We start from the raw sequence: 25157 nt of genomic DNA on the forward strand, positions 1-25157 counted from the left end.
GCATCACTATCAGCCACCAGGGTGTTGAATTAAGAATGACGGTCCGTCACGTCACTTATTCGCATTGCTTACCTCGGACTCGGGTCGAGAATATCCCTCTGTGATCTGACATGCCTGTCATTGACACTGCCCAATTCTCGAAGCAACGATGAACGATGGAAGACGAATTATTGGCGGCACGTCTGCGATCTTCAGCCACGAGGGCCACCACGAGGCGAGGCGAGGCTGGGGCTGACTCATCGAAATCCTGCAGGTGCTCTCTCCGCAATAACCACATCATACGGTCTAGCTCCTTCTCCGGACTTTGCGTACATCAATCGAGTCGTCTCCAGAATACAAACACTAATAATAGCAGCATACAAACTAGTTCAATCGCATTAATATACATTCAATATCACAGCCTACGCCCCTGGCCCACACTTTTGGCCCTGTCCTTCTTGCACTGCGCCCATCAGTTCCGCCGCTTGGTCGCAGTATTGCGCCAACGAAGTGTCCTTGTCGGTGAGACCCCGAGGGTGGTGAGTAGTCCAGTGGACATCAACGGATCCGAATCTCTGTGCGGGATCAGCATCCTATCCGGTTCTGGGCCGTCCATCTAGCTTTAGGGTTAATGTACGTACAACCGTCATGGTGGCATGGTGTTTCTTTGTGGCGCTTTGCGCCGCAATTGCATTGAGAAAGCTCTATCGTCGATAGGTTAGCTTTGCTAGTCCACATCGTGGTATGGAATCGCAGAAAACACAAAGGAGATAAAACCAACCACGGCCTTGAAGTAAGATTTAAAGTAAAAAGTCTTCTTAATGCCGATTTTTTCCTCGTCCACGCTCCACCCTTGGTCCTGCAATCCATTTAACACTGGGCGCAGCTGCTCGGAATCAATGCCCTCCGCAAACTGGACTTCTGAAGTCATGGTTGAAGCTCTTCGAATGGCGACCCGTTCGCCTCGGGAATAGATAGGGATAGAACAACACGTCCGTAGAGCTCGAGATTGAGAAAAAACGGGTCTCTGGCGGGCTGAATAGTGGCGGCTGCAGACTAGACGCAAGCTAACAAACGACTGCTGAAGGCGCTGACAGTCTCTGAAGGCGGGGTTTGTCATGATGCGGGGTTTGGAAGATGCAGAACTGCTTCTTAACCTTGGACACTTGAGAGGAATCCAGGCTGTTCAGATCACATGACTCGCTTCCCTACCGCGCTTCGTCCTGACCTCCCAACCTCAATATGAAGTGGAATCTAAGTAGATGCATTGAAAAGCTTCGAAGTAGGATGTAGACTCATCGCAAATGCAGAGCCAATCATCTGACAACATTATTGGCGATCTCGCTGCGCCCTTATCATACTAAAGCGACATGATTACTCCGCCGGCTACAGGGAGGTTGCTCTTAGTCTAAGTCGACATAGTTCCTGTTTACATTTACACTAAGCCGGCAGAAGATGAGACAATCCGTTTTCGAGTGTTACTAGACCCAGTATGCATTTATCATTTTGCTATCGGCCATCGTACATACAATAACGCGTTTGCCGGATTCTCGGCAGCATCCGCAAAAAGGTTGGAAAAACTGCAAGACTGGAATGCAGATAAAACAACCTCAGCTGCAATATGCTGGGAACCAACAAATATTGTACGGCTAGAAGACATCATAAGGGTCAAAGCGGTCCCTTGAAATGAAGTGCTAGAAGCAAGAACCGCTAGAAGGGAACATTGCAAGGTACAAAGACCGCTCATCGAAAGTTAGTAGGGACAAAAAAAAAACTGGAAAGATTCAACAAGACGAGCAAAAATAACTCCAGAGCATGCAGCAATTGTTGGAGACACCGAGATGATGTGTCAAAGTTGACTTCAAGAGGTCGACTTCTTTTTGTTTGGATGAAACATTTTCGTTCATCGTCAGTGTCTGCTTTTGATGATGACAAAGATTTCATGCCTCAGCCGAAAAGCTTTGCCTCGCAGAGGTGGTGCGTGACGTGGGACGAGACGCCGCAAAGCTGTTCTGGCGGCTTCCCAAAGTTTGGCGAATGCGCAGGTTCTGTTGCGAGCGCGCAAAGGAGTTTGCCCTGGACGAAGTTGGGACACGAGAAAGCCTGCCGGTGTGGATTGCACCGTGGCTCTGCAGTTCATGCCTTGCGTCGGACAGCTGTTGAGCGAAGGGTGACCGCTTACGCAGAGTCGGGCCGTACCAGTAGATGGCATACACCGCTAGTACTAGGAGGAAGGAAATGCAGACTGCACCGCGTTAGTATTGCGTTGGTTGTTCCTGCGGGTGACAACTTACAAAGGATGGTAGATGCATACTCAAGATGATGTTCGCCGCCGATGTCTGCCGAATCAATTAGCATCAATGTCAAGATGATGAAGGCTATGGCACTTACTCTGGAAGAAGGGGGTTGCAGGAATCGTCAAAACACCAGCAAGGAAGTCTCTGGCCCACCCGTTTCCACCGGTGGCCGAAGCTGAGTAAGGGCCATATGCACAAATCATGTAGTCGATGGTTGCCATGTAGATGCTGTAGTTGGCAATCCCGACAATGGCAGAAAAGATCATAGTGCCAATCCAGTGTACAGGGGGACCGAGGCTGGTCCAAGCAAAGCCAATCAAACCAATAGGTAGGCAGGGGGCGGTATAAAGCAACCACCAGAGGCGGGACTCATATTGAGTATGCTCATCATCAGGCCTCTCACGTCTCTCTCTAGCGTTCCGCTTGATAACAGGGATGAAGGAGCCCCACGCGATGAAATATCCCACAAGGATTGGGATGAACGACAAGCCAAGAGCGACAGTGCCGAAGCCCCACTGCTCATAAACCAAACCGAAGGATTGAATAAACATGAAAATCAGAGCATCACTGAAACCACTCAAGAGCGAAAGTGTCAAGACAATTGGCTCGGTCAAGAACATCCTGAACGGGCGAACCCAAGTGACAAGGATCTCGCGCATAGAGAAACGCTCACTGTAAGGAACGAGTTCGTTGGGTCCATAGATGTTTGGGTTCTCGCCACTCTTCCTCATCTTCTTGGCGATTCGGTCCATCAGAATTGTAGTTCGAGTCTCAGGGACCAGGAGTAGGTGTGCAATCTGAACGAAGCCTCCGAAGATGAGCTGGATCCAGATGTTCCAGCGCCACGGCAAGTATGCTTCGACAAAACCACCAACCACAGGACCAATAACAGAGCCAGCAACAGAAGAGAAAACAACACAAGCGACAGCATACTGTTGGTCGTCCGCTTCCCAGAGGTCGGCAATCATTCCGAGAGTAACCGAACCGCCAGCGGAGCTAAGACCACCCAGGGCACGGCCTACCATGATGGAGGCAAAGTTTGGAGCGAGCGCCACAGGAAGCTGCCAGATGTTGACGAGAAACAGACTGGCCTGCAAGATTGGTTTTCGGCCAAGCTCCTCACTCCACGGAGCCCAAAGCTCACAGCCAAAGGCATACAATACGAGGAAGATCATCGCACCACAACGAGCGGCCTGCATGCTGACGTTGAACTCCTCAGAGATGCCAGTGAGGGCGTTGGAGTACAGACTGGTGTTGAAATTCATGGAAGTCTGTACAAGGAAGATAACGGAAATGATCATCCACTTCCTCCACTTAGGGAAGGCATAGCCCAACTGGTCGTAGCAGTCGTCCTCTGTCAGCTCGATTTTCTCGTCAGGCTTGTTCTCCAGCTGATGCAAGGTGCCTGGAGGGTAGTGGGCGTGTCGCCTGTCATCAACGCCACCTGCAGCCTTCTCTTTGTCGGCCTGAAGAGTGGCATCATCCTGGGACGAAGAAGATGGCTCGGGTTGGCGCAGTCGCTGTGCGTTTTCAATCTCTTTCTCCGAGATTGGCGTAGCCATCTTGGTTGAGAGCCACTGTTGAGTAAGATCAGCATGTTGAGTCGATGTGGGAGACGTAGACCAACAGGCAGAGGCAAGACTGGCTGCGCAATTGGTGTTGGGGGTATAGTAACAGCAAGGTACTTACAATGGCACAAGCCGTGAAAGGATGGTGACACAGAAAGATAAGGGTTAGGCAAAGATCAGCGTCGAAGAGAGCGTAAAGAGTAAGTTGATAACACAGACGAAGTGAGGAACAGGAAGGTGGAGGTCAAGGCAAGGACGAAAGCGAAAAGGTGAGGTGATGAGAAGATGACGGAAAGGAAGATAGAAAAGTTGGGGGGGGGGATGGGGGAGTTGAAGAGGGATTGAGGGTCAAGAGTGAGGGGAGGGAAAAGACGGGGGGAATCCAGAGGGAAGGAACCGATAGGAAAGTAAAAGAGGTAGCCCTGGAGGTTGTCATCATCTGCTGTTCTGGAGAAGTACGCCCGAAAGGGAAGGAACGGTCAACGCCGACCAGAGGAAGCTACCAGGTAAAAGCTAGCAGGGTGGCTGACCCACGATGTCACATTGTCATTGCTTTCACCCAGGTACGCCATCGTATCATGCCGATCTCGTCGAGGCCTGCTTGCCCTCAAAGCTTCAGAACGCCCCAATGAAGATCTGGTGGCTTGGCGGCTTACTTCTTTCTTTTGCGCTTCCCACCCTGTCCTGTGGCTCTGTGTATCATTCCATACATGAAGTGCAGGGTAAATCATCCAGCAGAGACACATCCGATGCACGAGCAAGAATCTCTGCATTCGTCCAGTAATGTATGCATCGTGGAATTGTGGCTGTTGTTCAGGTTCTGGACCGGAATCGTTCGTGATGGCCGGATCGGGATGGACGGCCACTTCGGGATTGGCCTCCGGGATCAACTGACCCTTGTCGGCTTGGAAGCACCCAAAAGCCTCTATCAAGTATCTCAACTAACTCTATACTACAATAACCGATGATTATCAAGCTGTCAATCTGTCAATCTGCCCGTCAGTCAATCAGTCATCAATAAAACAACAGTGCGGTCGTACGACGCAAGGAGGGTCGGGAGGCCTAACGGCGCGAGCCAGGGTCGGAGTCAAAAATGATACGATCTCTGGGAATTCACATGTGGCGACAGCAGGAGTGGAGATTTCCCTCAACAATTCTCTGGTCTTCTCCTGTTGTTCCAAAGTCATCGATTCCGATTCTTCCTCTGATAGTACTAGTAGGTAGTGTTTGCTAGGTCCTGGTCTCGAGACTCACGGGGACCTTTCGCCGCAGAGATGACGTCAATGGCTCTTTTCGCCCCAATCAATCGTTCTTGGTATTGCTCTTGGTTAAATCTTGATCTTGCTTAGCATCAATTTTCCTTGGCTTATGCCCTGGCAGGATTTTGTGTCAATTCCACCCAGCTCTTCTTACGCAATATGCGAGAATTACCGTCGCGGACTCTCGCGGGCTGCCTATGGGAGGTGGAGGAAAACTCTGCGTTTTGATGGGGTGTGGGGATTTCTCCATGAGAACATCATAATCTCCATCTTAACCTCCAGGATTCGGTCTCCAGCCCCATATGGGCCAAACTCAACAGCCTTAACAAGTCTGACCTCGCAGATACGTCGGTGGCGATACGATGCTGACAATCTCCCACCCTGTCGTACTACCAGTTGGCCGACATTTGTCCAGGGCGCTGAAAGAAAGTTTGAACTCTCGACCTCTTTTGCATACCTCTCACAGGTACTGTAGCAGAAGCGTAGGAATAAGCCTGCGCTAAGGCGTTCGCAAGACCAGCCACCCAAGCCAAGATGGACCGTGCCACGGTTTAGTATCCTAGGCGGGTGCAGGAGCCTGGAGGACTTTTTAGCTCGTGAGTGTGGTTAGTACTATTCCTCTCAGAGTCTCACCGTTCCCATCGGCCCACATTTGTTGAGGTAGTTGGATTGCAAGCGATCGTCTTCTCATGCTCACGTTCAATGTAACTTCAAATTCCCCGAAATCCACGCGATCCACAGCAGAAAGGGGAAGAAGTAGGACTGTAGGAGACTGTCATGTGTGGCAGTGTGCTATGGAAGTCTCGGCTGTTTCCGGTCCTAGTCTCAAGCTAGTCCTCTTGCAGAGAGAAATTCCGTTCCCGGCCGAGGTTACCGACCGCCTGCCGCATCCGTAAGCTCCCCTCATTCTTCAGTCAGACCACCAAGAGCAGGCTGAGCACAACAGCCCATCGCATCCATTGCCATCATCTCCATTCTGCATCTCGTCTTGTCATCTGCTTGCAATATACCAAGTTACATGTATCAGGAGGTCAAAGCTTAGCCGCTTTTCCCTCCTAGCTATGTCTCCGGACATCAATTCGCTCCCCCCATCTCGTTCAACATCCGCTTCCCCACGCCAACGGCGGAACCTCTCCAGTCTATTGGACACCCTTGCCCCAACTATTCCAACCCAGTCCATTTCCTCGTCCGGTGTTTCCAGCACTACTTCGCCCAGTATGAGCAGCAACAACAACAACAACAACAACAACAACAATAATCATCCCAACGGCAGCAACATGACTACTGACCTGCCACGTCGCCATCATCCAATCGCAGTTTCGGAGCGTCGCCGATCCGGCAACCTGAACCTGAACAGCGGTAACAACAGTTACAGTGAGTCGGGAATCGGAGAAATGCCGTCACCCTCTGAACATCGGTCTTCCTTCGGCCACGGGCTGCGTACCTCTAGCCCGTCTAATCTCGGAGGCAGCCCCATCATCGGCACAGGCGATCCTCACCATCAGCGTGCTCCGTCCCTTGGTGAGCTCCATCAGGAACTCGAACAAGAGCAAGAAGCCCAGGTCGTATGTATAACATTGGGAAGAATATCGGCCTCTACTAATACTATTGTTTTCAAGAACCGACTTTTGCAGACCATTAGAAGCCAGCAGGCCCGGCTCCAGCACCTTGAGCAACAGCACCATCAGCAGTCTGCAATTGACGATGCAACTCCATCGTCCGAGCGTTCTACCTCATTCCCTCCAGCTGCTGCGCTCTCCAATGCAGGCAGCCGAACTTCCACTCAGTTGCCTTCTTCACTCTCAAGTCGGCGCCCCAGTCAGGTACATTCACCCAGTCTCCGACCGATTGACCCATACCCCGACACATTAGAGTGGATCCCTGGTCCCGGTGAGGGCCTAGCACGGCGGGGTAGCAGGGGTGAAAGTAGCTTTTACCAGGCCGAGGCCACGACGCTCGCCCGAGAGAATCAGATGCTACGACTTCGTATTCGAGAACTAGGTGAGTGATTTTTCACCAAGTTACCCTGCGGGCCTGCACAACTCTTTTCCGCAAATAAGGTTTAGTACCTCACTAATGCTGTTGTAGAACGCCAAGTGAGCGATTTGAGTACAAATGCCTCCACTCAAGGACTAAGCGCGACTTCATCGGGTCCTCAGACACTCGGTGCCCCGGCCGTGGGAGATCCGCAGGCAGCAACGACGGGTGGGGGGTCTGACGGTGAGTTGTCAGACAAGACGTGATAGTTGCGTACTACTCGATACATTACTAGTCGGACTGCCCTACTTTTCGACTTTTGGGTTATCATACGATCGCAATCACAATCATCATCACAGTTGGACACTCTGCAGTCGCGCAGTTGAATTCTTGCTGTACGACACTGTCGGTCATACCGGAGACACGCATGGCGCTCCACCGAGATCCTCAACCAGATGATTGCCGTCAGATTCTCCCCAGACAGACAGCATCTCACCTGCAGAAGGGCAGGGATAGGATATCAAAGAGTCGATCATGGCAACTAGAAACGGAACACACTCTATTCTACCCGCTGTATACTTAGGATTTATTTAGAGGACTACACCCATCAACTTATGACGTGAAACGTCACCTCTATGAGACCCAACGAACAGCTAGCTACCCCTTCAACTGACTTGACACACGCTTAGCCTAAGCTTCGGACCTCCCCCACGAAATTATTTTTAACGCCACGCCACCCTCTACATCAGTACCCTTTCCCCATACCCAAGCCGTAAGCAAAATCAAATACAAGGTCAATCCAAGCCACGTGTCTCTCGCCACGCGAAAGTTCGAAGCACCCACGACGCAAGGAAAGTGAGCCAACCCCCTTACTCCTTACTCCATACATCACTACCCAAACTCTAAATAGTAAAATGTACATGTAGAACCACATCAGGCTCTTGCCAGAGATCGGCATCCTCACGTTATATCTAACGCAAGGGGTAAAGGAAAAGAGCTCAGCGCATGGACCGAGCATTTGAGAGTTGAATTGGGGCATTCAGGATCTGATGTGGGATTCTGCTCTGCGCCGCGGGTGACTTGCCCAGTAGGTATGAACTTTTTATTCCCTTATAGATGGAGTTAAGGGTCGAGAAAGATTGATCTGCTTTTTGAGTTCCCGTCAAGCTCAATTCGATACTTAGTACTATAGCTGGCTTTATTCATACCATACTCTCAGTAAATGTATGAATATATGGTTTGTTGATATATTTATGTATACATGTACATGATGCCCCGTGTCTTTGTCGCGCCCGTGACAGCGACGTTCTGCAGCATCGAGGCTTCTGGGTACTTTGTAATACATGCATACGGTCCTCTTCTCAGACATAGTCTTCGTGTGGATGGGTTCTGAAGTAGGAAGATACCTTGAAAGGAGGATTTTGGCATGCATAATCAAATCTATGTATATGTATCTAGAGGGCGGACTGAAAAGGGTTTCGAGGAGATCTGGTGGGGTGTCCGATCGACGTAGTATATAAATATATATTTGCCATATATCCAGAGACAGACATAGGAATATGTGAGGGAAGAGACAAACCGCATCACGCTTGCTACGCATGCTTCGTCTTGCAGGTATATATATATATTCAAATTGACAGAACCAACCTCGGAGTCAACAAGATCAGTCCCCAAGAATATACACTGGTCCGCACAAATCTCATGCTATGATAGTAACTTAGGTACCTACGCTATATTTTCGACCCTGTCAGCATCCAGAAAGAGCTCAAAAGCCAACGACAAAGACTTTCAATCTCTTCGTGTCTGGAACAAGCTTCTACCTGCAGCAGCCATACAACCCTGGATGGATATAAGCTGCCAGCCAGATCCTGGATGATATTCCTTCTCCACTTCATGCAATCCATGTTGCTTCCTCTGGTACAACTAACTCCATGATAGCAATCACTTGCTTTATAGCGGCGTGCTTTGGTCTGATGTTATAATTGTAGGATAAAGTCGGAATGCGCTTCAAGGCATCAAGACACCATGCATACTTGTTGACTGACAGAGCCCCCAGCGAAGCTCACATGAGGTGTTGCGGTTATCACAAACTAGGGTTTGAACAAAACTACAATGTATACGTAGTTATAGGTAAGCTAAGCTGAACTTTACACCACAAGATACGAATAGAAGACAACGTGCTCGGTAGTCAACTCAAGTAAGCCACAAGAAAGCAAAAATAATGCACTCTATGCATGGTATTGACAATTGAAATCTGTCTACATCCCCATCTTCATCTCCATAGGATCCTCGTACATCAGGCGTATATCAAACATCCAACAATACAACAGCGATTACAGGGATATATATAAACCTAAAGCTTCGCCTTCTCCGCCTCAGCCGCAAGGTCCGGCATAAGCAGGTCCCGGATATCGCCCGCTGCTTCGTTAAGATAGTAGCTCATGCGCTCGGCGCCGATGCGTTTGCAAACGATGTTGAAGTTCAGGCTAAGAGACGGTTAGTTATTGTTCATCTAGCTCTATCCGTAAAAGGAAAGTTAGCGGGCCATACCTATTCTCATTAATCATATACGCAATACCGAATCCATCATCAATAACCTGGCTCCACCCGTAGCCGTTAAAGAACTCCGAGCTCAGCTGGCTGGTAGAGAGGTACCATGAGCCGCTGTAGGCAAATGCCGGGTCGGAATAGATAGCCGGGAGAGGCTCGCCCTCCTTTAGGAGTTTCTTCAGACCAAAGAGGTGGCGGTCAACGCCCTTGCCGTCGCTGGCTTCGGCGGTGTACTTGGAGTGTGCGGCGAGGGCGGAGCGGAAGAGGCGCACGGCTTCCTCGCGGGGAACGGAGGCATCGGATATAGCCTTGCAGAAGGCGACGCTGTCGTCGGAGACGGTGCGGATGGTTTCTGTCCGGCCTTGCTGGAATTTGCGGGTGGAGGCGGACTCGTAGGTTGGGCGGTTCTTGCCGTACATCTTAAAGTAGGCGAGTTGAATGATCATCTGGACGTAGGCGTCGGGGCTGCACTTGAACTTCTTGATCAGACCCTTGCCGTAGCCTTGGTAGGCTTGGACGCGGAGCTCGTGAGCGGCGATCTGTTGGCGGTGCTCCTTGGCAGCGGCGTCAATCGCCTCGAGAGATTCCTCGTTGAGGTTGAAGTTGATGGGGCGGGGGTCTGGGAGGTCTGAGCGGACGGGCTTCTCTGAGAGATCAATCTTGTTGCTGAAGATGAGGCCGTTCAGGTGGTCGTTGAGACGGTGCGTTGGGCTGCCGTCCATCATGCTGTGCTCGCCCATGAAACCAGCTGTGCCGTTATCGTTGATGATGAACTGCAGAGGCTTGTCGAACCACCGGTTGTGACCGTCACCGTGCCAGTACTGGTGTGCCCGCTCCTCCAGGGTAACAGGGCTGGCGTCATCAAGACACACCACGAACCCACTAGACTCGATGTCTCGCAGAGCATCGGCGTTGCTCGGGTGGGCAGCGAGGATCTTCTTGCGAGCAGCAGACCAGTGGTCACGGTTCGCAACAGTCAACACACCAACCGGAGGCGCCTTCTGAGCAACCTTGTAGATGCGCTCAAATTGCTTTTCGAGCTCAGAAACATTAAGCGGCGTGCCGTTGACCACCAACGGCACCTTGAAGAACTGGTTCTTGCGCACCACCACAATATGCTGGTTTTCACTGGCAGGGTACTTCTGGGGATAATCCGCAACATCATGCGGAATACGACAGCAGTTAAACATATACTCATATGAGCTCATCGCCTGCGGAATCTTGCGCAGATACTCCGGCTCAATCGACCCATTATCCACCTGGGCCTTGAACTCCAGCGCGGCGGACGTAATCGCCGCAGCGCGCTTAACGGGATCCCTCCGCGCACGATCATCCCGGTATGAATAGAAATACGAAACATAAGGAATCACAGGATCGCGGTAGCCGAGGTAAGCCGCATGGTTCCACCACTCGGTCAACCAGTTCTTATGCTTCGGGTCGGCAGCACGCGCAAGGAGGCGCTCTTGCAGAGTCTGACCTGCGCCTCCAGGGCGAACAAACTCCTCGACAGCCTTCTTAGTCTTTTCGTACTCGGCCTCGGACACGACCGCGTGGACGGACTTCAGGTACCGCCGGCCGGTCTCTTCCAATGAGGGGACTGGGAGGCGGGGGAGAGAGTCTTCGAACCGGAGCATGTTGCCCTTGGTGGTGTCTTCTTTGTATCCTGTATTGGAGTCAGCAGTGCTGTCTTGCATGTCAGGACGGATGCGGAGCGCATGTGATCACGTACCCTCGGGGACAGAGGAGGCCTTGCGCCGGGGAGCCATTGTTGAGGCCTGGCTCTGTTAGCTTGGTTCTTCTCCGCGAAATGGCAGAGATGGAGGCCATACCACGGAAGATCTAGCGAGGAGGGAATTTGCAGGTGAGAGGCGAGGGCGAGCAAGAGAGGTAGTAGAAGAGAAACGGCTCCGGGCAGCCGCTGTAAACATCCCTCTCGTTGTGGCGGGTGACAGGGGAAGAAGAGAGGTATAAGAAGGAAAAGGAGGAAGATGGGGTATAACAAGGAAATTGCAAGTGACAGGGAGTAGGAAAAGACGGGAATTTCACGGGAGAGGTGATAAGAGAGAGAGAGAGAAGAAGAAGAAGAAGAGTCGACCTGCAGAAGGGAAGCAAGCGAAAGGAACCTCGGCTGAATCCAGGCTGCTGCACTGGGGTGTACTTTACTGTATGGTATCGTTATGCCCCACCAGAAGTGGACTTGTGCGCAAACATTCGGCATGTATTGACGGTACACCGCGGGGAGCCAGACAACGCAAGAGCCAGCCTTGGACTCGCTCAGCCTCGGTCCGATCATGAGAACACTTATAATTTTATTATTGCCTAGAAATTGCTATTGTCTGACGAGAATGCTCTCCAGAGAGCACACTACCAAAGCCGATACAACGCACTGTCAGCCATGAGGCAGCGGAAACTCCAAAGTCAAGAATGCGGGGAGAGCTCCAGCGGCCAGCCGACTTCGCAGCAACGGATGGCGACAAAGTCTGGAGAATGGGGACAGGAAAAGCTGGAGAACAGCGTGGACATTAGTAACTACTAATAATACAAGGTCTATAATAACTACTATACTCCATCAAGTAGAATAAGCTTAGACTTTCCCTTCACCCGTCCCGTTGATCCGATCTGCAAGCCTCTCTCCACGAATCACCAGAACTGGTCGCCTGGTGACCATGGGTGTGACCTGCTATACAACCAAGGACCCTCGTGATAATACTAAAGAAGAAATGAATGCACTAGAAACAAAGTAACAAGCCGCCCAATAGCACAAAACAACCCGAACCAAGTCAAACGACCGCTGAATAGGCTTTGCTCCACGCCTCGCTAGTAGATACATGATCAGGCCAACAAACCCCATTCAGAAAGAAAGTAGATGCAGAGAGAAAGAGTAAGACGAAGAAAAGACATTACACTAGAGAATTAGGGATATGATATTCACGATACAGTTTGCATCGTTGAAGCAGGCTGCTGCTCCTGGCCTTCGATCTGCTTGGTCTTCCGCCGCGGAGCTTGCAAAATTCCACTGCGAAGCTGATCGAGCTTGACCACTCCCGGCCCTGTACAGATCCGTCCGGATTGGATCATATTGCGTAGACGTTTGCGCCTCGCCTCGCCACTGCGCTCCTCCGCGCGACCAACACCTTCGCTCACCCATTCGGTGCGGAGGACCTTGAAGCTCATGCCATCATGGTTCTGCTCCCAGCCGCGCGATTTGAGGCCGAAGAGTACGCTGGAATCATACCGCTCCAGCTTCGGGAGAATGAGTAGGGTGATGTGAAGGTCTTTATCGGTCGGGGGCGCTGGAGGAATTTTTGGCCGTTCTTCGCCATCGATGCCCATATCCCTCGCCGTCTTCGGAGCATGCTGAAAAGCTTCCTTGATCTCCAGATCGAGCATGTCAACATCCACGTCTTCGCCCCATGCGCCGCGAATAAATCCCGAATGGATCGCAGCTGCAACCGGATCTGAATCATCGGTATAGATACCAGTACCCCACAGGGCGCGACGAGCGCAGATCTCCTCACGATGACTGTTATCGACCCGGAACCGGGGCACACGGATCGTAAACGTGCAGTTCTCCTTACCATCAAAGCGTGGGAGAGGCAGTGGAGTTGTCGTATATCCAAACTTGGCACTTTCTAACGTCGCCTTTGCCGTCGGGGCTCCGATCCGTGGAGCATATAAGGTGGAACCGAGATGGTGGCGAGGAAGATGGGAAACGCTGGAAAGCACAGGTTCAATTGTGACCACTGTCCGAGGTTCACGCATAGGTGTCACGGCAGTCGCTGTGGTTCGGGGCACGTGGTGATGATGGTGATGGTGGTGATGATGATGATGCGGGTGCGCAGCTTCTGGAGCAAGTGGATCGCTTGGACGATGGAAGGCGTTCATGGACAGTGGGCGGTGAGAGTTGCCAAAGGGAGATGGCTCCTCTTCTGGTTTATGATGGTGATGGTGGTGACTACTAGGGAAATTAGCTCCATCGCGCCTTGGGTGAACATGAAAGAACATACTGATGATGGTGGTGATGATGGGAACCGCGGCTTCGTCGACCACCACGCGTAGATCCTCCTAGACGTCCATCCAGACCATTTTCACCTTCCAAGCGATTCTCTTCTTCCGATCGTCTCGGGCGTTTACCTGTCGCAGACGTGGGTCGAGCAATCTTATTTTCATCCGTGGTAGTTTCGGTATTGGAGCGAGCGGTGATGCTATCACGCTTGAACGGGCTTGAAGTCATCGGTGTCGACGGTCCACTGCCTGTTGTAGCGGTAACACCGCCCACACCGCTCCCGATGCCAGCAAAGACTCGGCCAAGCTCACTCTTGATACCAGACTCGCCAGCAGGACCAAGTATTTGGGCTTGTGCGCCTTGCACGGCTTGTGGTAGTGGCGATGCTCGACCACGCTTCGCATCTAGACCGACTCCAAGTAGGTTACGGTGGTGCAGCAGCTCATCGCTACCTTTACGAGGCTGGTCATCATTTGACGCAGATTGCATAAACGACGGCGAGGGCCCGGATGTAAGACCGGAGTATAGCCGAGACTCGCTATGTCGCTTCAGATACGACGGTTGATCACGTGGCGAGGATGTCCTGTGGCTTTGTTGGGTTTGAACAGAGAGTGTGTTCTGGCGAGTGCCGCCAGGCTGCGAGCCCAAAGACTTGGTGTAATCTTGAATCGCGCCGAATCCAAAGCGAGAGGTATGTGTTTCTGGGGCCGAAAAGCGTTTCGCTTCCGGTGACGCTGGTTGCGAACGACCCAATTCCCAAGAAGACGCGGGGCCTGACTGTCGTCCAGGTGCTGGGTCGCGATCCCCGTAAAGTGAGCCGTACCTTGAGAGCGGGGCGCTAGCTTTGTTCTCTGGCTGATGTGACATACCTCGTTCCCGTTCCTGTTCTCGGCGGGCTTGTTCCTCTGACCGGCGCTCACCGTACAACCCTCCGAGCCGGCTGTGCTGAGAATCACCGCCTAGATAAGAAGGTCGCTGATGCAAACCTCCAAATAAGCTCTCCCCAGGCGCAGCGGCGGGTCGTGTAAGCGGACTATAGCCTGCAGGTCGCGTTGGCGGTTCGAGGTGCTGGGGTTGGCTGTTTGGTCGGGGAGGTCCGCTGACGCTCATTCGACGCGACTCGTTGCTGTTATATGGGGGCTCGGCGGGGGATACCTGCGGCGATGGTTGGGCGGAGCTGGGTTTACTCGAATAATGCGACGCGGACGACAGTCGAGATAGCCCGCCGTACTTGGGCTGTTCAGGGCCGGTGGTTGGAGGACCGCCTCCGGAACTCGAACGATAGGGCCTGCTACCGGCTTGATTATTCCTTCTCTCGGGGGTCTGCGATCGGCGAAACAGGGGGTGATCGAGCGGCGAAGGTCGTGCGGGAGCGGAGGGAGGGGACATGGCGCCCGGGGCCGAGGGGGGCGGTGGCGCGCTACCGAAGGGGCCGGAGGAAACAGGAAGACGCGAGAAAATGGACGAGCCTACATCCCGCGGTGGTCGGTCAGCGTCCGAGCCTAGCATGGACGATATCGACATGCTGCTCCCTGGACGATGATGGGCCGCGGTATTGGGAGGCTCACGCGACAAGAATGGAGTGGATAGATTATTGGGGTTTCCCGATTGTCCGCGCGACGGATAATGCTGCGGTGGAGACGGGGGAGGCATCCGGCGAGGGCCCGACTGGGGCGCGGAGGACTGTTCCTGCTGGCCTAGTAGTGAAAGGAATGCGAGCGCAGACGTTAGCAGAATTTCTTGAGTAGCAAAAAGACCAAAATTCAGCACAGTAGGAGGGGCGGGAAGCAGAATGTGCCCGGATAAGGTGTCTCGGGTGCTCGCGCCGGCTAATTTCGCTTCTCCTGGCGACAAAAGGACTCAGGAGAGAGCAGAGACCTGAGACTCACCAGGAAAGGTGGAACTGCCACTGCTGCCCCAGGACCTCCGGCGAGAGTGGTCATGCGACTGGGGAGGGTTCATATCGCATGGACAAGGAGAAACCAAGCGAACCAAACGCGGGTGAGAGGGAGAAGAGCAAGGGGAAAAGGCCAGCGACGTGTTCAGGGGAGGATCGGAGAGAGGCCGAGCAAAGAACAACGAGTCGCGGATGAACAGATGACAAAAAGGATGGCAGGGAGATAGAAAAAGGTGAAGAGCCGATGGGAGATACGGGGAAGAAGAAGGCGCCAGAGGGAGAAGGCAGGGCCAGATGAAGATGAATATGATGAGACACGATGAACAACAAGCGCAGCGGCAGATTCGCTCGCGGTGGGTTCACCAGTCGACTTTAGTCTTTCTGGGCGCCTGGAGCTGAGCCCCGTGACGCCGCATCCCGTGATTGGCCGCCCAGTGCTGCACCTACCCCGCTAGACTTCTTTGGGACGCGATGCCCTGGCACAGATCACTAGTCCTGATCGGGGCTAGCTCTCCCGAGCATGCCTCAGGCGGCAGTCGATCAGGAGCCGGCGGATCTGCCTCTGATTGGCTGAGACCCGCGCACCCTCTGAGGAATGGATGGAGTACGAAGTACACAATGAAGATGGAATTCATGCATGCAGTGACAAAGAAAACAAAATCAAAAAGTACTTACCCTCTGAAGACCCAGTCGGGCGCTCCCGACCACCACGATATCGCTGGTTAGAGTTCGACTCAAACCTAGGCTGCGCGCCCTGGATCGCTCCCGCGGAATCTCGATGTGACCTCTTCCGTGAACCATGGGTCGCTTGTGAAGCGTGATACCCGTTTCCCCCTCTTCGGAGCGACGCATATCCCGTATCTGCGTGATATGAATTGGCTTCTGGCGTGCCATCCGACGGACGGGAACTATAGGTGCTGGGGTGTTGTGATGGTGGTGGTGGTGCTGATCGCGGCATCTCGTGTTGCGGCTGATCGAGGTGATCGTAGGAAGGACGGAGTGGTCTGTGCGCATACGAGGTAGAGGCAGATGCGGACGAGGGTCCTGGTGGCGGCGCAGGCGGTTGAGGAGGCGGGGCGGGGACAACAACAGCAACAGCAGGCGGTTGAGAATGAGGCAGAGATGGCATGAAGCGAGGGTCGTGTGCTGGTATGGATGCTGTGTGCGGAGGATATGTGGAAGGGGTCGGGTAGTACTTCTGGTAATTCATCATGGTGGACAAAAGAGCAAGCGCCAGCGACCGGGGAGTTAGTGCGCACACTCAGTTCGAGGAGTTGAAGAAGTGGAAGGAAGGAGAAAGTTGGGGGATCGGAACTGGAGCTGGGAGAGGGAGAAGAATGCTGGCAAAATACGGTGAGAAGGAGGCGACGACGGCACGCAAGGAAAGAAACGAAAGGGAAAACCTCCACGCGACAGAGACAGATTTTGGGTGCATCTCAAGCGCATCTATCAGGAGCTAACTTACTCCTGATTTATTGGAGACATCCCATCGGAACAAAAGCGAGGCCAACGAGCCAATCAGAAGTAACGGCCAACAGCTGGAATGGTCATGGCAGCGGGGAAAACGGTCGATCCGCTCGATTCTGCTGCCGTGAGGATTACGGAGTAAGGCATCGTTGGGCTCCTCCAACTGTCACTCGAGACAACCGATGATGTGCAGTCCCTCTGACGTGTTGGAGCTCTATCGTGAAGTATGTGGAGTCTCTCTGAGTGCATTCTGATTATCTTGACATTCCTGCCGTATATTCAAGGGTAGGTACAGAACCATATAACTAGATAGCGAAACTACGAAGAATACACATCCGACTGTTCAGATATCCAACTGACTGTTAGAAGTCCAAAGTCAAATAAACCCACCCCAACCGCGATAAATCATCCATAAAGGACATCTAAAAAAACCAGACTTTCGGGCATCTGGCTCATCCTGGAGGTTGTAAAAAGACACTCTAAAATGTAGGTTCGTTCTCAACGCTCCCTTTCGAATGTCTAACAAGTAGACCTGGTTTCGCAACTACACACCGACTTTAACACCTGTACATTCAGAGAGAAGAGCTCCTCAACAGCGTCACGGGCCGTTCCCGTCGGATCTGCAATAGCGCCTGGTATACACAAGCTAAATAGAGTAGAAGTCCATGCACAAGATTCCTCAATCTTCCACCGGTATGACCCATTACGCGGAAACTTAGTAGGAAGAGCACCTGAGGCACTCGGACCTACCTACAGAAGAAACATCAATACAATGCATTAACATGACAGGGACACCCCTCCCCTCTGTTCACACACACTTAATTTCCGGACCAGGATACAACCTCACCTGCGACGGATTAGTAGAACGCGTACACATCCTCTCCTTCTCAACTCCTGCCATCTCTGAACCAAGGAGTAGCCGCGTAACACCACCACGCAGACGCCGAGCTTCAACTTACACCCGTCCGCACCTGCACCGAGGCCATGGCTCATGCGGAACGTTTCCAGGAACAATGACGCAGCGGCAGCGGACGCGGACAGACCGACGCGGTGGCGAGATAGGCTGTACCTGTTTTGTCCGACGCGAATGAGGAGGTCCTGCACCGCGAAGCTGTTCTTGCAGTTGCAGTTGCAGTTGCAGTTGCAGCTTGTGCTTGCGTGTAGCGGTGAAGGACAAGAGGGCGAGCCAAAGGCACAGTCCCAATGCAGCAGAAGCAAAGCAAAGCAAAGCAGAAGCAGAAGCAGGACGAAAGCAAATCAATTCTTGTCAGAGCTCAATCTGGAGTCTCAACGGTACTTCAAGCAGGGGCAGCTTGTTTTTGTTATTGATATTGTGCGACGTAGTAACAACGGGCAAGCTGCACCTCCGGCCTTCTTTTCAACGCCCCATGATAGCATAAAGCACGTAGTTGTTGGTCTTGATGGGTCATTTTGTTATGGGGCTGGCTATGGGACCAGTGGGAGCTAAAGCCCCAAGGTTTCGCTATGATTTCGTGCGTTTTTCGAGTTTTGTTGGTTGGTTCTCTAAGCTGTTTATTTCGAGTCAATTTGCTTGTATCAACGGTCGCTGATAGACTTTCGCCTATGAGTGTCAGGGTTCATTCACGAGTTGTTTGTGTTTGCGAAACAGACGGTATAAGCAAGCTTGAGGTACAAATCGTACAACAGCCACTGCAGATCATGAGGGGCCTGCAAGGCGGGTCCCGCTCTATACTCCAGAGTCCAGACAAGACTCACAACTCAGACCGTCAGATTACTATTGTCAAACAGGTACGCTTATCATTCATCGTGATCTATGCTACACCTCCTCAATCCTCTATACAGCGCTAAACTTGCAGTCTATAATCACGGCGTCCGAGCCCCCTCGCCGATCCCCATCAATCCGCCAGCCAACCCCGACATGCGCCGACCCAGGAGATCCTCCTCGCTAGCCAAACTACAGAGACTGTGCTCCCTCTGGCGGACCGGACTCACTGGGTCAGAAGCCCAGTCTGGAACGATGTTGATGTTCGTCGGTGCGAGCGGCCGGCGTCGACCAAGACCCTTCGGCCGAGTGGTTCGGCCGCGAGAGTTGCCTCTGTCGATGACGGGCGATGTCTCTGCTTCGTCTTCCTGCATGGTATTATTGTGTACTGTTGGTGATGCCTCATTTCCCGCGGTTAAATCATTTGTTCCGTTACTCGGGCCTGGGGCGCTCACGGTACGCACAGCGGGAGTTAAGGGAGTCATTCTCCCGATGCTCATTTCTAGTGGCTTGTCCTCATCTGCGGATGACTCTCCTGTCAATGTACGCTTGTGGTTACGGGATGGCTGTTCGAAATCGTTCTTTGAGCTCTGCGAGAGGGTGCTGAAACCAGAAGGCGATCGTTTGGCTTCGGTCGACAGGTCGGCTAGGCTCTGAATCCAGGCAGAGCAACGGTTGATGTGCCGCCAGCTGTCGGGAAAGAAGCCTGCCATCTGCATAAAGCCGTGGGAGACACCAGGGAGTAACGAGACCTCAACGTGGTCTTTCTCGTTGAAGGATCGATGGGACTTCTCAAGACCTAGTTCTTGTCTCTCCTGGAATCGACGCATTTTGGCTTGTCTAAGTCGTCCGGCAAAGACCACTGTGTCGTCAACCAGAGGGTCCCGCTCGCCAGTGAGAATGTATGTCTTTGGAAACTGTGCGAGAAGAGCTTCGGGGGCGAGAACTGGAGACAGAAGATAGTCTGTGTTGAAGTCCGGACGATTATGTGGGCCAATGTAGAGGATGATCATAGCTCGCATCATCTCCGGAGACAGTATCCTATCATTTACATAAGATATCACCGACGACACAGCCAACCTCGTCTGAATCTTCTTCGGTTGATTGTTCGCGAGGTAAGCGGTGTGGAGATCAAGCTCTTGCTTGTCCTCCTCGTCAGCCAGCGCCAAAGCTTCTTCCGCCAAAGCCCCCGTTTCAAGGTCTGGTGTAGACAAATAGGTATTTTGTCTGATTTCGCTTTGAGACGCACCAGGTGTGGCGAACGGAGTCAACCTTTCATAGTCCATATCCTTCCGTTGTATAACGCTTCGGTTTGTGCTCTTCTCCTGAATCAAAGACATTTGCTCCTCAGTCATCCAGCTTTCAATTTTCATGTTGAGTGCTGGGTATGCAAGAACTAGCCCGTCTGGCTTTGGAAGCAAGCCTTGGCCTTGTCCGAGAGAAACGCCACTACTTTTACCATCGCTTGACTGCAGAACCATCAATGTTGTGCCAACAGCGAGATTAGCCCCGGCACTGTCACCCGTGAGAATGATGCGAGGTGGCGCGTCCCCGCTGAGCCCTAAGCAGCGACCTCGCGTAGCGATGATTGAGTGATAAACATCATAGCATTCGTTCAGCGCATATGGATACGGATACTCCGGTGCCTTCTTATAATTGAGGCTCAGAATAGGAAGCTTTGTCTTTCCAGCCCAGGAAAGTAGTCGATCCTCAGAGTGTCGAGGTGTCATAGAGACAAAGCCACCCCCGGGGATATCGAGAACAATGCAGGTCTGGTCTCGTAAAGCGCTTAGAGGTCCATCAAAGTACAGCCAGGCACTAGTAGGCTCAGTGTATATTGACTGCCGGGGCCGAGGAATTCGTATAGCACGGGGTGCATATTTTGTTAAACGGGGGCGTACGAGACCCGCAAGGGCCCAGAGATATGGTGTGGTGCCCTTATTCCACGATACGCGTAGATGCTCCACCGTCAGGGTTGCTCTTACACGGCGAACCTTATCATCCGCCTGCTCAGCCGCAAATAAGTAGTAGACAGTGCAACATAGAGATGCAACGTCCCGTAGCCACTTCGGCCGAACCTTCATGGCAGTCCAGAAGCCAGCATCCATCGCCGTTGTGATCCATGTTGCGCGAAAGAACGATCGAGAGTACAGGTTTGCTAAAGGCTCGGGGCACTCAAGTCCCACGATTTTGGCAAAGTTGCGACAAAAATAGAGCCATAAGATTACGGTGACGGTGGTCTGCCAAACACTGAGCTTCTGTGAGAGACGGGACGAGAGTCGCCGGACGACGGGAGGACCATGTTTATTCCCTCTATAACAAAAGCTGTTAGCGTCTATAGAAAAACACCGGCTCGGCGACATACTTGAAGAGATAGTAAGACCAGAAAACAAATACAGCCAGCACTTGGACCTTGCGGAACTTGGTCGACGGCCTCCCAAGGACGTGATCTAGATCAATCATTAGCGTTACGCAGATACGATTCGGCCAATTTTACATACCTATCATCTCCTCAAGCAACAAGAAGGAAGTATATCGACAAGATGGTTGTGCGACACGGCAATCTTTAGTGGAAGTTTGGATAAAACAGAAGCTCTGTGAAGACGTCGCACAGGTGAGAGTATGGTAGACAAGGGATCAGTCCTTTAACGCTCACTTATAGCGTAGGTAAGAGGGAAAATAGTATAGAAAAGCAAAGTCGGGCTGAAGGGGTAGCACAGGGTCAGTCCATTATAGAACCGGGACTCGTGGGTTAGTCCAGACCAGGATGAATAAGAGATGCGGAGAAGACAGGCTGAGAATGCCGCCTGAAACAAAGGAAGATGCGAGCGACCAGAAGGAGAAGCATTGAGGAGGAACAAAAGACCATGAAGGTTGAAGGACACACATCATCATTTCTCCAGATTCCAACACAAATGCATGTGAAAGGCCCCACAAGCCCACTTATCATCGCTCACTATTAACAGCCACGCAGCAGGCTGCCAGCAGACCAACGAGGCAAAAAAGCAAGGAGCAAGAGAGCGCATACGAAGCATGGCTTATCTTCGAGTCAGCGCTGCTCTTTTACAGGCCCAGCGTTGGTGATTGTGCTCCATATGCGTGCGAAGATGGCGATGTCTTTGTGGAGTTACCTAGCAGGGGTAACTAAGCTAAACCCTCCGCGATCACATGCATCTGACCCTGTGACGCCACTGGCTGTCAGCTGAACTTTAGGTGGTAGGAGGTAGGTATGCCTGCACCTGCAATCACACTTCCAACTGCAGGGTGTCAAGGGGCTCAATTCGAGGATGTGTATCTCAAATCTATAATATAATGCACATATTCCAAATCATGTTCTGCGACAAAAGTCCTGCCCATGCGACACCTGCCAATCGCAGAGCCAGACCTCAAACGCCATTCCTAGAAATCCTGCAATGCAGACACCGCCTGAATCGCTGACCGTTGTAGCCCCCAGTGAGAACTCCCGATCCTCCGAAGGCACCCGGTCACCGATTTCTGCAAATGTATTGACATAGACTAGCCCTCCCAAGAGGCCTTCCCAGAAAACCACAATGAAGACAATGTACACATTGGGAATGAAGCCAAATAGAGCGTGCAGGGTTAAGACTACTAAGTTAACTACCTGCAGGCATGATGGGAGGTAGAGGTCATGTATACGGAAGAACGGAGTAGAGGAGCGGGAGATGAAGACGCCAACCTGGTATATCGCGTTGTATGCTGGGTAAAATGCCCGAAAATGCGCAAACGGACTCTCTTCAAGTGGAAAGAGCAATGTTGGGGCCACTCCTTGGTTGATGGTGTATTCCGCGACATACACTAGAAGGAGAGGAAGCATGCTGATAGGATGTTAGCAGATATTCAACGGCAACGCATGCCTACTCACAAAGGGAAGAAAAGCCCTTTTGCACGCTGCAAATTAGCTCTAAAGCTTTGCCACCCACGCTTTCGTGATGGACTAGCTTTGTTGCTTTGGAAGGAATGGATAGAAGAACCAAGTAGACCTTCTCTCTCCTCTTCATCATCTTCGCCGAGTGCTCTTTCATCTGCGTGTCTGTTCCCATCTTCAACTCTCTGAACGCCGTGCTGCAACGGCGATCGAGGGAGTATGAAGAAGAAGCTGATGGCCAGAAAAGCGGGCAAGAAAGCGGATGCCAACAGTGTCGTTTTCACCCTGAGCTCTAAGGATGTAGTTGCTACCGCATATGCGCCGGCGCCAACCAGCCCTGCAGCGCCGGTACCACTTCCCCAGGCCGCCAGGCTAAATGGTCCATAAAAGTGTGTCAACCCCACGAAATTGAGCTCCCCGAGACCGCTTGATATGCTAGCCATGATGATTCCAACGAGTTTAGACGACAACGTGCCACCGTCGACATACGTCGGGCTCAGCGCAACCGAGAACATGCCGATTGTGGAGAGAGTGACACATAATACGATTCGCGCGGAGTAAGGGACATTGTGGATGATATAGGGAGCAACTAGCTTCGTTGTAAATGACGGAACCACGTCGGCTAGCAGCACGACGCCTTTTGGAACATCGGGACCGACCAGATCCAGCGCCGCGGACAAAATGATGACATAGAGCACGTTGTTGATCATGCCTGCCGATGCCGCGGTTAGAAACAGTGCATCGGAAAGTCGAGAAATCAACTCCTACCAAACAGCCAGAATGCAATGCAGACTTTTGGATCAGCTCCATGGAATACCGCACCGAGCTTCGCACGAAACCGGGCCCATGAGGCAGACGGTGGGAGAGGTAGCATTGATTCCTCAGGCATAACCAGGGTGCGGAGGTTAGTGGTTTACGATAGAACTTCTGATGATAGCAGACAAAGACAAAGAGAAATTGATTAGCAGTAAATATACAGTCATGTCATAGGAATCAGCGAAAGACCGCAAGTCCAGGTTGACGCTAGGTAGAGATGAAGTCGGGGGAGTCGTCGGAGTTGGTCGGTGTCGCGTGCCATCATGCCGGAGCGGTGAGCGCTAAGAGATAAGCAAGCAATCATGAAAGGTGAAGCTGATTGTCCAAGAAAGTGATTGTTATTCAATTTCATGATACAAAGACAATCATAAATGCAATTAGGATACAGATCATGATTGGAGCCTGGCAACCGTCGCCTTCCCTGCCCGACTCTCATTAGGCCGACCAAGCTCTTCACTGATCCAGGATCCTATCTTTGACATCTCCTCAAGATCAATCCCGGTATGCATGCCGAGTCCGTGTACTGTGTGGACAAGATCTTCGGTAGAGACATTGCCCGTCGCACCCTTGGAGTAAGGGCAGCCACCAAGCCCACCGACGCTGCTGTCAAAGATCCGGACACCGTGTTCTAGACCTACAATGGTGTTCACTAGCGCCTGGCCGTATGTATCGTGAAAATGGAGAGCTAAGTCGGTGTTTGCAATGCCAGCCGCCTTAAGAGCTTTGAGAAGCTCATTTGTGCGCGGTGCAGTCCCCATGCCGGTCGTGTCGGCCACTGACACTTCATCCGCTCCCATCTCGAGCAAAGTCGCAGTGATATCAGCGACCTTGGACGGTGATACATCCGGCCCCTCATACGGACAGCCTAAAGCAACAGAAACATATCCACGAACCCGGATGTCTTTTGTTTTAGCCAATGCCACGATTGGGCGGATGCGCTCAAGAGACTCCTGGATGGTGCAGTTGGTGTTAGCTTTGGAGAAAGCCTCTGTAGCCGCGGCAAAGAGAGAAACCTCTGTAGTCGTCGGAGGGCTGGACTCTGATCCTGTTGTACTTGCGGGGACACCAATCGATTCCATGACCTTGATGAGACCCTCCAAACCTTTAACGTTTGGGACAAGGTAGTTGTACGCGATGGTATGTTGTGATTGCGGTGGGGTTTGCAGGAGCTGCTCACAGATCTCTGCAGTGCTGGCCATCTATCGATACCTGACTGTCAGCATAAACCGCACACACACACACACACACATACACAGTGTATAAAGGTCATCCCGGCTAAAGGCGGCCCGGCCAGCGACATACCTGGGGAACCCATTTCGCAGGGACGAAGGACCCTGCCTCAATCGTTGTCACGCCGGTCCTGGCAAGCTTCGAGATGAGCTGAAGTTTCGTCTCCAGCGAGATAGATTTCTTTTCATTCTGTAGCCCATCGCGAGGGCCTACTTCGACAATCCGGACATGGTCCGAAGTTAACCGCGCCTCTGTCGCAAAGCGTCTAGTCGGAGGTGCTCGAAAGGTGGACAGTAGTCCTACTCGGAGCCGCGGCTTAATCATCTTAAAGTACTGGGAGAGAGATCAGGGAAGCAAAGGCGATTGCAGCCCATGAAGAGAGCAGATGATGAAGTCAGGCCATGAACCCCCGGTGGAATTTATGGAACCCGAGCGGGAGAAATGCGGAGAAGCAGCAAGGCTCAAAGAGGTTAAAGCCGGC

At 52.2% G+C, this 25157-nt stretch overlaps 8 protein-coding genes across 8 annotated transcripts; 2 read left to right on the plus strand and 6 right to left on the minus strand.

Moving 5' to 3' along the window:
* Positions 1-401: 401 nt before the first annotated feature.
* On the minus strand, positions 402-910 carry BJY04DRAFT_220531 (4a-hydroxytetrahydrobiopterin dehydratase; the record flags this gene model as incomplete). Its single annotated transcript, XM_073716896.1, has 3 exons — positions 402-554; positions 621-683; positions 761-910. The coding sequence occupies 3 exons, from the start codon at positions 908-910 to the stop codon at positions 402-404; spliced, it is 366 nt and encodes a 121-aa protein (XP_073568983.1).
* Positions 911-1822: 912 nt separating this feature from the next.
* On the minus strand, positions 1823-4080 carry BJY04DRAFT_103906 (putative MFS multidrug transporter). Its single transcript, XM_073707975.1, has 3 exons — positions 2371-4080; positions 2274-2318; positions 1823-2224 (listed from the first exon to the last, which is right to left on the minus strand). Exons 1-3 carry the CDS (start codon positions 3836-3838, stop codon positions 1920-1922), a joined length of 1818 nt encoding a protein of 605 aa, XP_073568984.1. The 5' UTR covers positions 3839-4080; the 3' UTR covers positions 1823-1919.
* Positions 4081-6044: 1964 nt separating this feature from the next.
* On the plus strand, positions 6045-7427 carry BJY04DRAFT_104058 (uncharacterized protein). Its single transcript, XM_073707976.1, has 3 exons — positions 6045-6668; positions 6723-7104; positions 7192-7427. Exons 1-3 carry the CDS (start codon positions 6165-6167, stop codon positions 7344-7346), a joined length of 1041 nt encoding a protein of 346 aa, XP_073568985.1. The 5' UTR covers positions 6045-6164; the 3' UTR covers positions 7347-7427.
* Positions 7428-7744: 317 nt separating this feature from the next.
* On the minus strand, positions 7745-8277 carry BJY04DRAFT_104066 (uncharacterized protein). Its single transcript, XM_073707977.1, has one exon. It carries the CDS (start codon positions 8117-8119, stop codon positions 7826-7828), a length of 294 nt encoding a protein of 97 aa, XP_073568986.1. The 5' UTR covers positions 8120-8277; the 3' UTR covers positions 7745-7825.
* Positions 8278-9215: 938 nt separating this feature from the next.
* On the minus strand, positions 9216-11684 carry BJY04DRAFT_194436 (carnitine O-acetyltransferase CAT2). Its single transcript, XM_073712056.1, has 4 exons — positions 11460-11684; positions 11360-11405; positions 9631-11293; positions 9216-9566 (listed from the first exon to the last, which is right to left on the minus strand). Exons 1-4 carry the CDS (start codon positions 11556-11558, stop codon positions 9434-9436), a joined length of 1941 nt encoding a protein of 646 aa, XP_073568987.1. The 5' UTR covers positions 11559-11684; the 3' UTR covers positions 9216-9433.
* Positions 11685-12134: 450 nt separating this feature from the next.
* BJY04DRAFT_194438 (uncharacterized protein) lies at positions 12135-15849 on the minus strand. Its single transcript, XM_073712057.1, has 3 exons — positions 15526-15849; positions 13638-15333; positions 12135-13588 (listed from the first exon to the last, which is right to left on the minus strand). The coding sequence occupies exons 1-3, from the start codon at positions 15596-15598 to the stop codon at positions 12559-12561; spliced, it is 2799 nt and encodes a 932-aa protein (XP_073568988.1). The 5' UTR covers positions 15599-15849; the 3' UTR covers positions 12135-12558.
* Positions 15850-17585: 1736 nt separating this feature from the next.
* On the plus strand, positions 17586-18762 carry BJY04DRAFT_194442 (uncharacterized protein). The gene has a single exon (XM_073712058.1). The coding sequence runs from the start codon at positions 17992-17994 to the stop codon at positions 18466-18468; it is 477 nt and encodes a 158-aa protein (XP_073568989.1). The 5' UTR covers positions 17586-17991; the 3' UTR covers positions 18469-18762.
* An 83-nt stretch (positions 18763-18845) lies between these two features.
* BJY04DRAFT_208891 (CLN3 protein-domain-containing protein) lies at positions 18846-25000 on the minus strand (the record flags this gene model as incomplete). The annotated part of the gene is made up of 7 exons (XM_073714055.1): positions 18846-21057; positions 21110-21194; positions 22087-22580; positions 22628-23342; positions 23399-23510; positions 23857-24645; positions 24749-25000. The coding sequence occupies 7 exons, from the start codon at positions 24998-25000 to the stop codon at positions 18846-18848; spliced, it is 4659 nt and encodes a 1552-aa protein (XP_073568990.1).
* Positions 25001-25157: the final 157 nt, after the last annotated feature.

The sequence above is a fragment of the Aspergillus karnatakaensis genome, assembly GCF_047715665.1.
Source record: "Aspergillus karnatakaensis strain CBS 102800 unplaced genomic scaffold BJY04scaffold_40, whole genome shotgun sequence".
Classification (NCBI taxonomy): Eukaryota; Fungi; Ascomycota; class Eurotiomycetes; order Eurotiales; family Aspergillaceae; genus Aspergillus; species Aspergillus karnatakaensis.

Bases quoted from the DNA above. Each gene is read 5' to 3' on its own strand.
- BJY04DRAFT_194436 (XM_073712056.1), bottom strand. From the start codon at position 11,558: ATGTTTACAGCGGCTGCCCGGAGCCGTTTCTCTTCTACTACCTCTCTT. The intron at 11,294-11,359 runs GTACGTGATCAC...ACTCCAATACAG, and splicing joins GGCCTCCTCTGTCCCCGAGG to GATACAAAGAAGACACCACC. The intron at 9,567-9,630 runs GTATGGCCCGCT...ACCGTCTCTTAG, and splicing joins TATATGATTAATGAGAATAG to CCTGAACTTCAACATCGTTT.
- BJY04DRAFT_103906 (XM_073707975.1), bottom strand. From the start codon at position 3,838: ATGGCTACGCCAATCTCGGAGAAAGAGATTGAAAACGCACAGCGACTG. The intron at 2,319-2,370 runs GTAAGTGCCATA...TTGATTCGGCAG, and splicing joins TGCAACCCCCTTCTTCCAGA to ACATCGGCGGCGAACATCAT. The intron at 2,225-2,273 runs GTAAGTTGTCAC...AACGCGGTGCAG, and splicing joins GTATGCATCTACCATCCTTT to TCTGCATTTCCTTCCTCCTA.
- BJY04DRAFT_194442 (XM_073712058.1), top strand. From the start codon at position 17,992: ATGCGGAACGTTTCCAGGAACAATGACGCAGCGGCAGCGGACGCGGAC.
- BJY04DRAFT_194438 (XM_073712057.1), bottom strand. From the start codon at position 15,598: ATGAACCCTCCCCAGTCGCATGACCACTCTCGCCGGAGGTCCTGGGGC. The intron at 15,334-15,525 runs GTGAGTCTCAGG...TTTCACTACTAG, and splicing joins TGGCAGTTCCACCTTTCCTG to GCCAGCAGGAACAGTCCTCC. The intron at 13,589-13,637 runs GTATGTTCTTTC...TAATTTCCCTAG, and splicing joins CATCATCACCACCATCATCA to TAGTCACCACCATCACCATC.
- BJY04DRAFT_104058 (XM_073707976.1), top strand. From the start codon at position 6,165: ATGTCTCCGGACATCAATTCGCTCCCCCCATCTCGTTCAACATCCGCT. The intron at 6,669-6,722 runs GTATGTATAACA...ATTGTTTTCAAG, and splicing joins AAGAGCAAGAAGCCCAGGTC to AACCGACTTTTGCAGACCAT. The intron at 7,105-7,191 runs GTGAGTGATTTT...ATGCTGTTGTAG, and splicing joins ACTTCGTATTCGAGAACTAG to AACGCCAAGTGAGCGATTTG.
- BJY04DRAFT_104066 (XM_073707977.1), bottom strand. From the start codon at position 8,119: ATGCCCCAATTCAACTCTCAAATGCTCGGTCCATGCGCTGAGCTCTTT.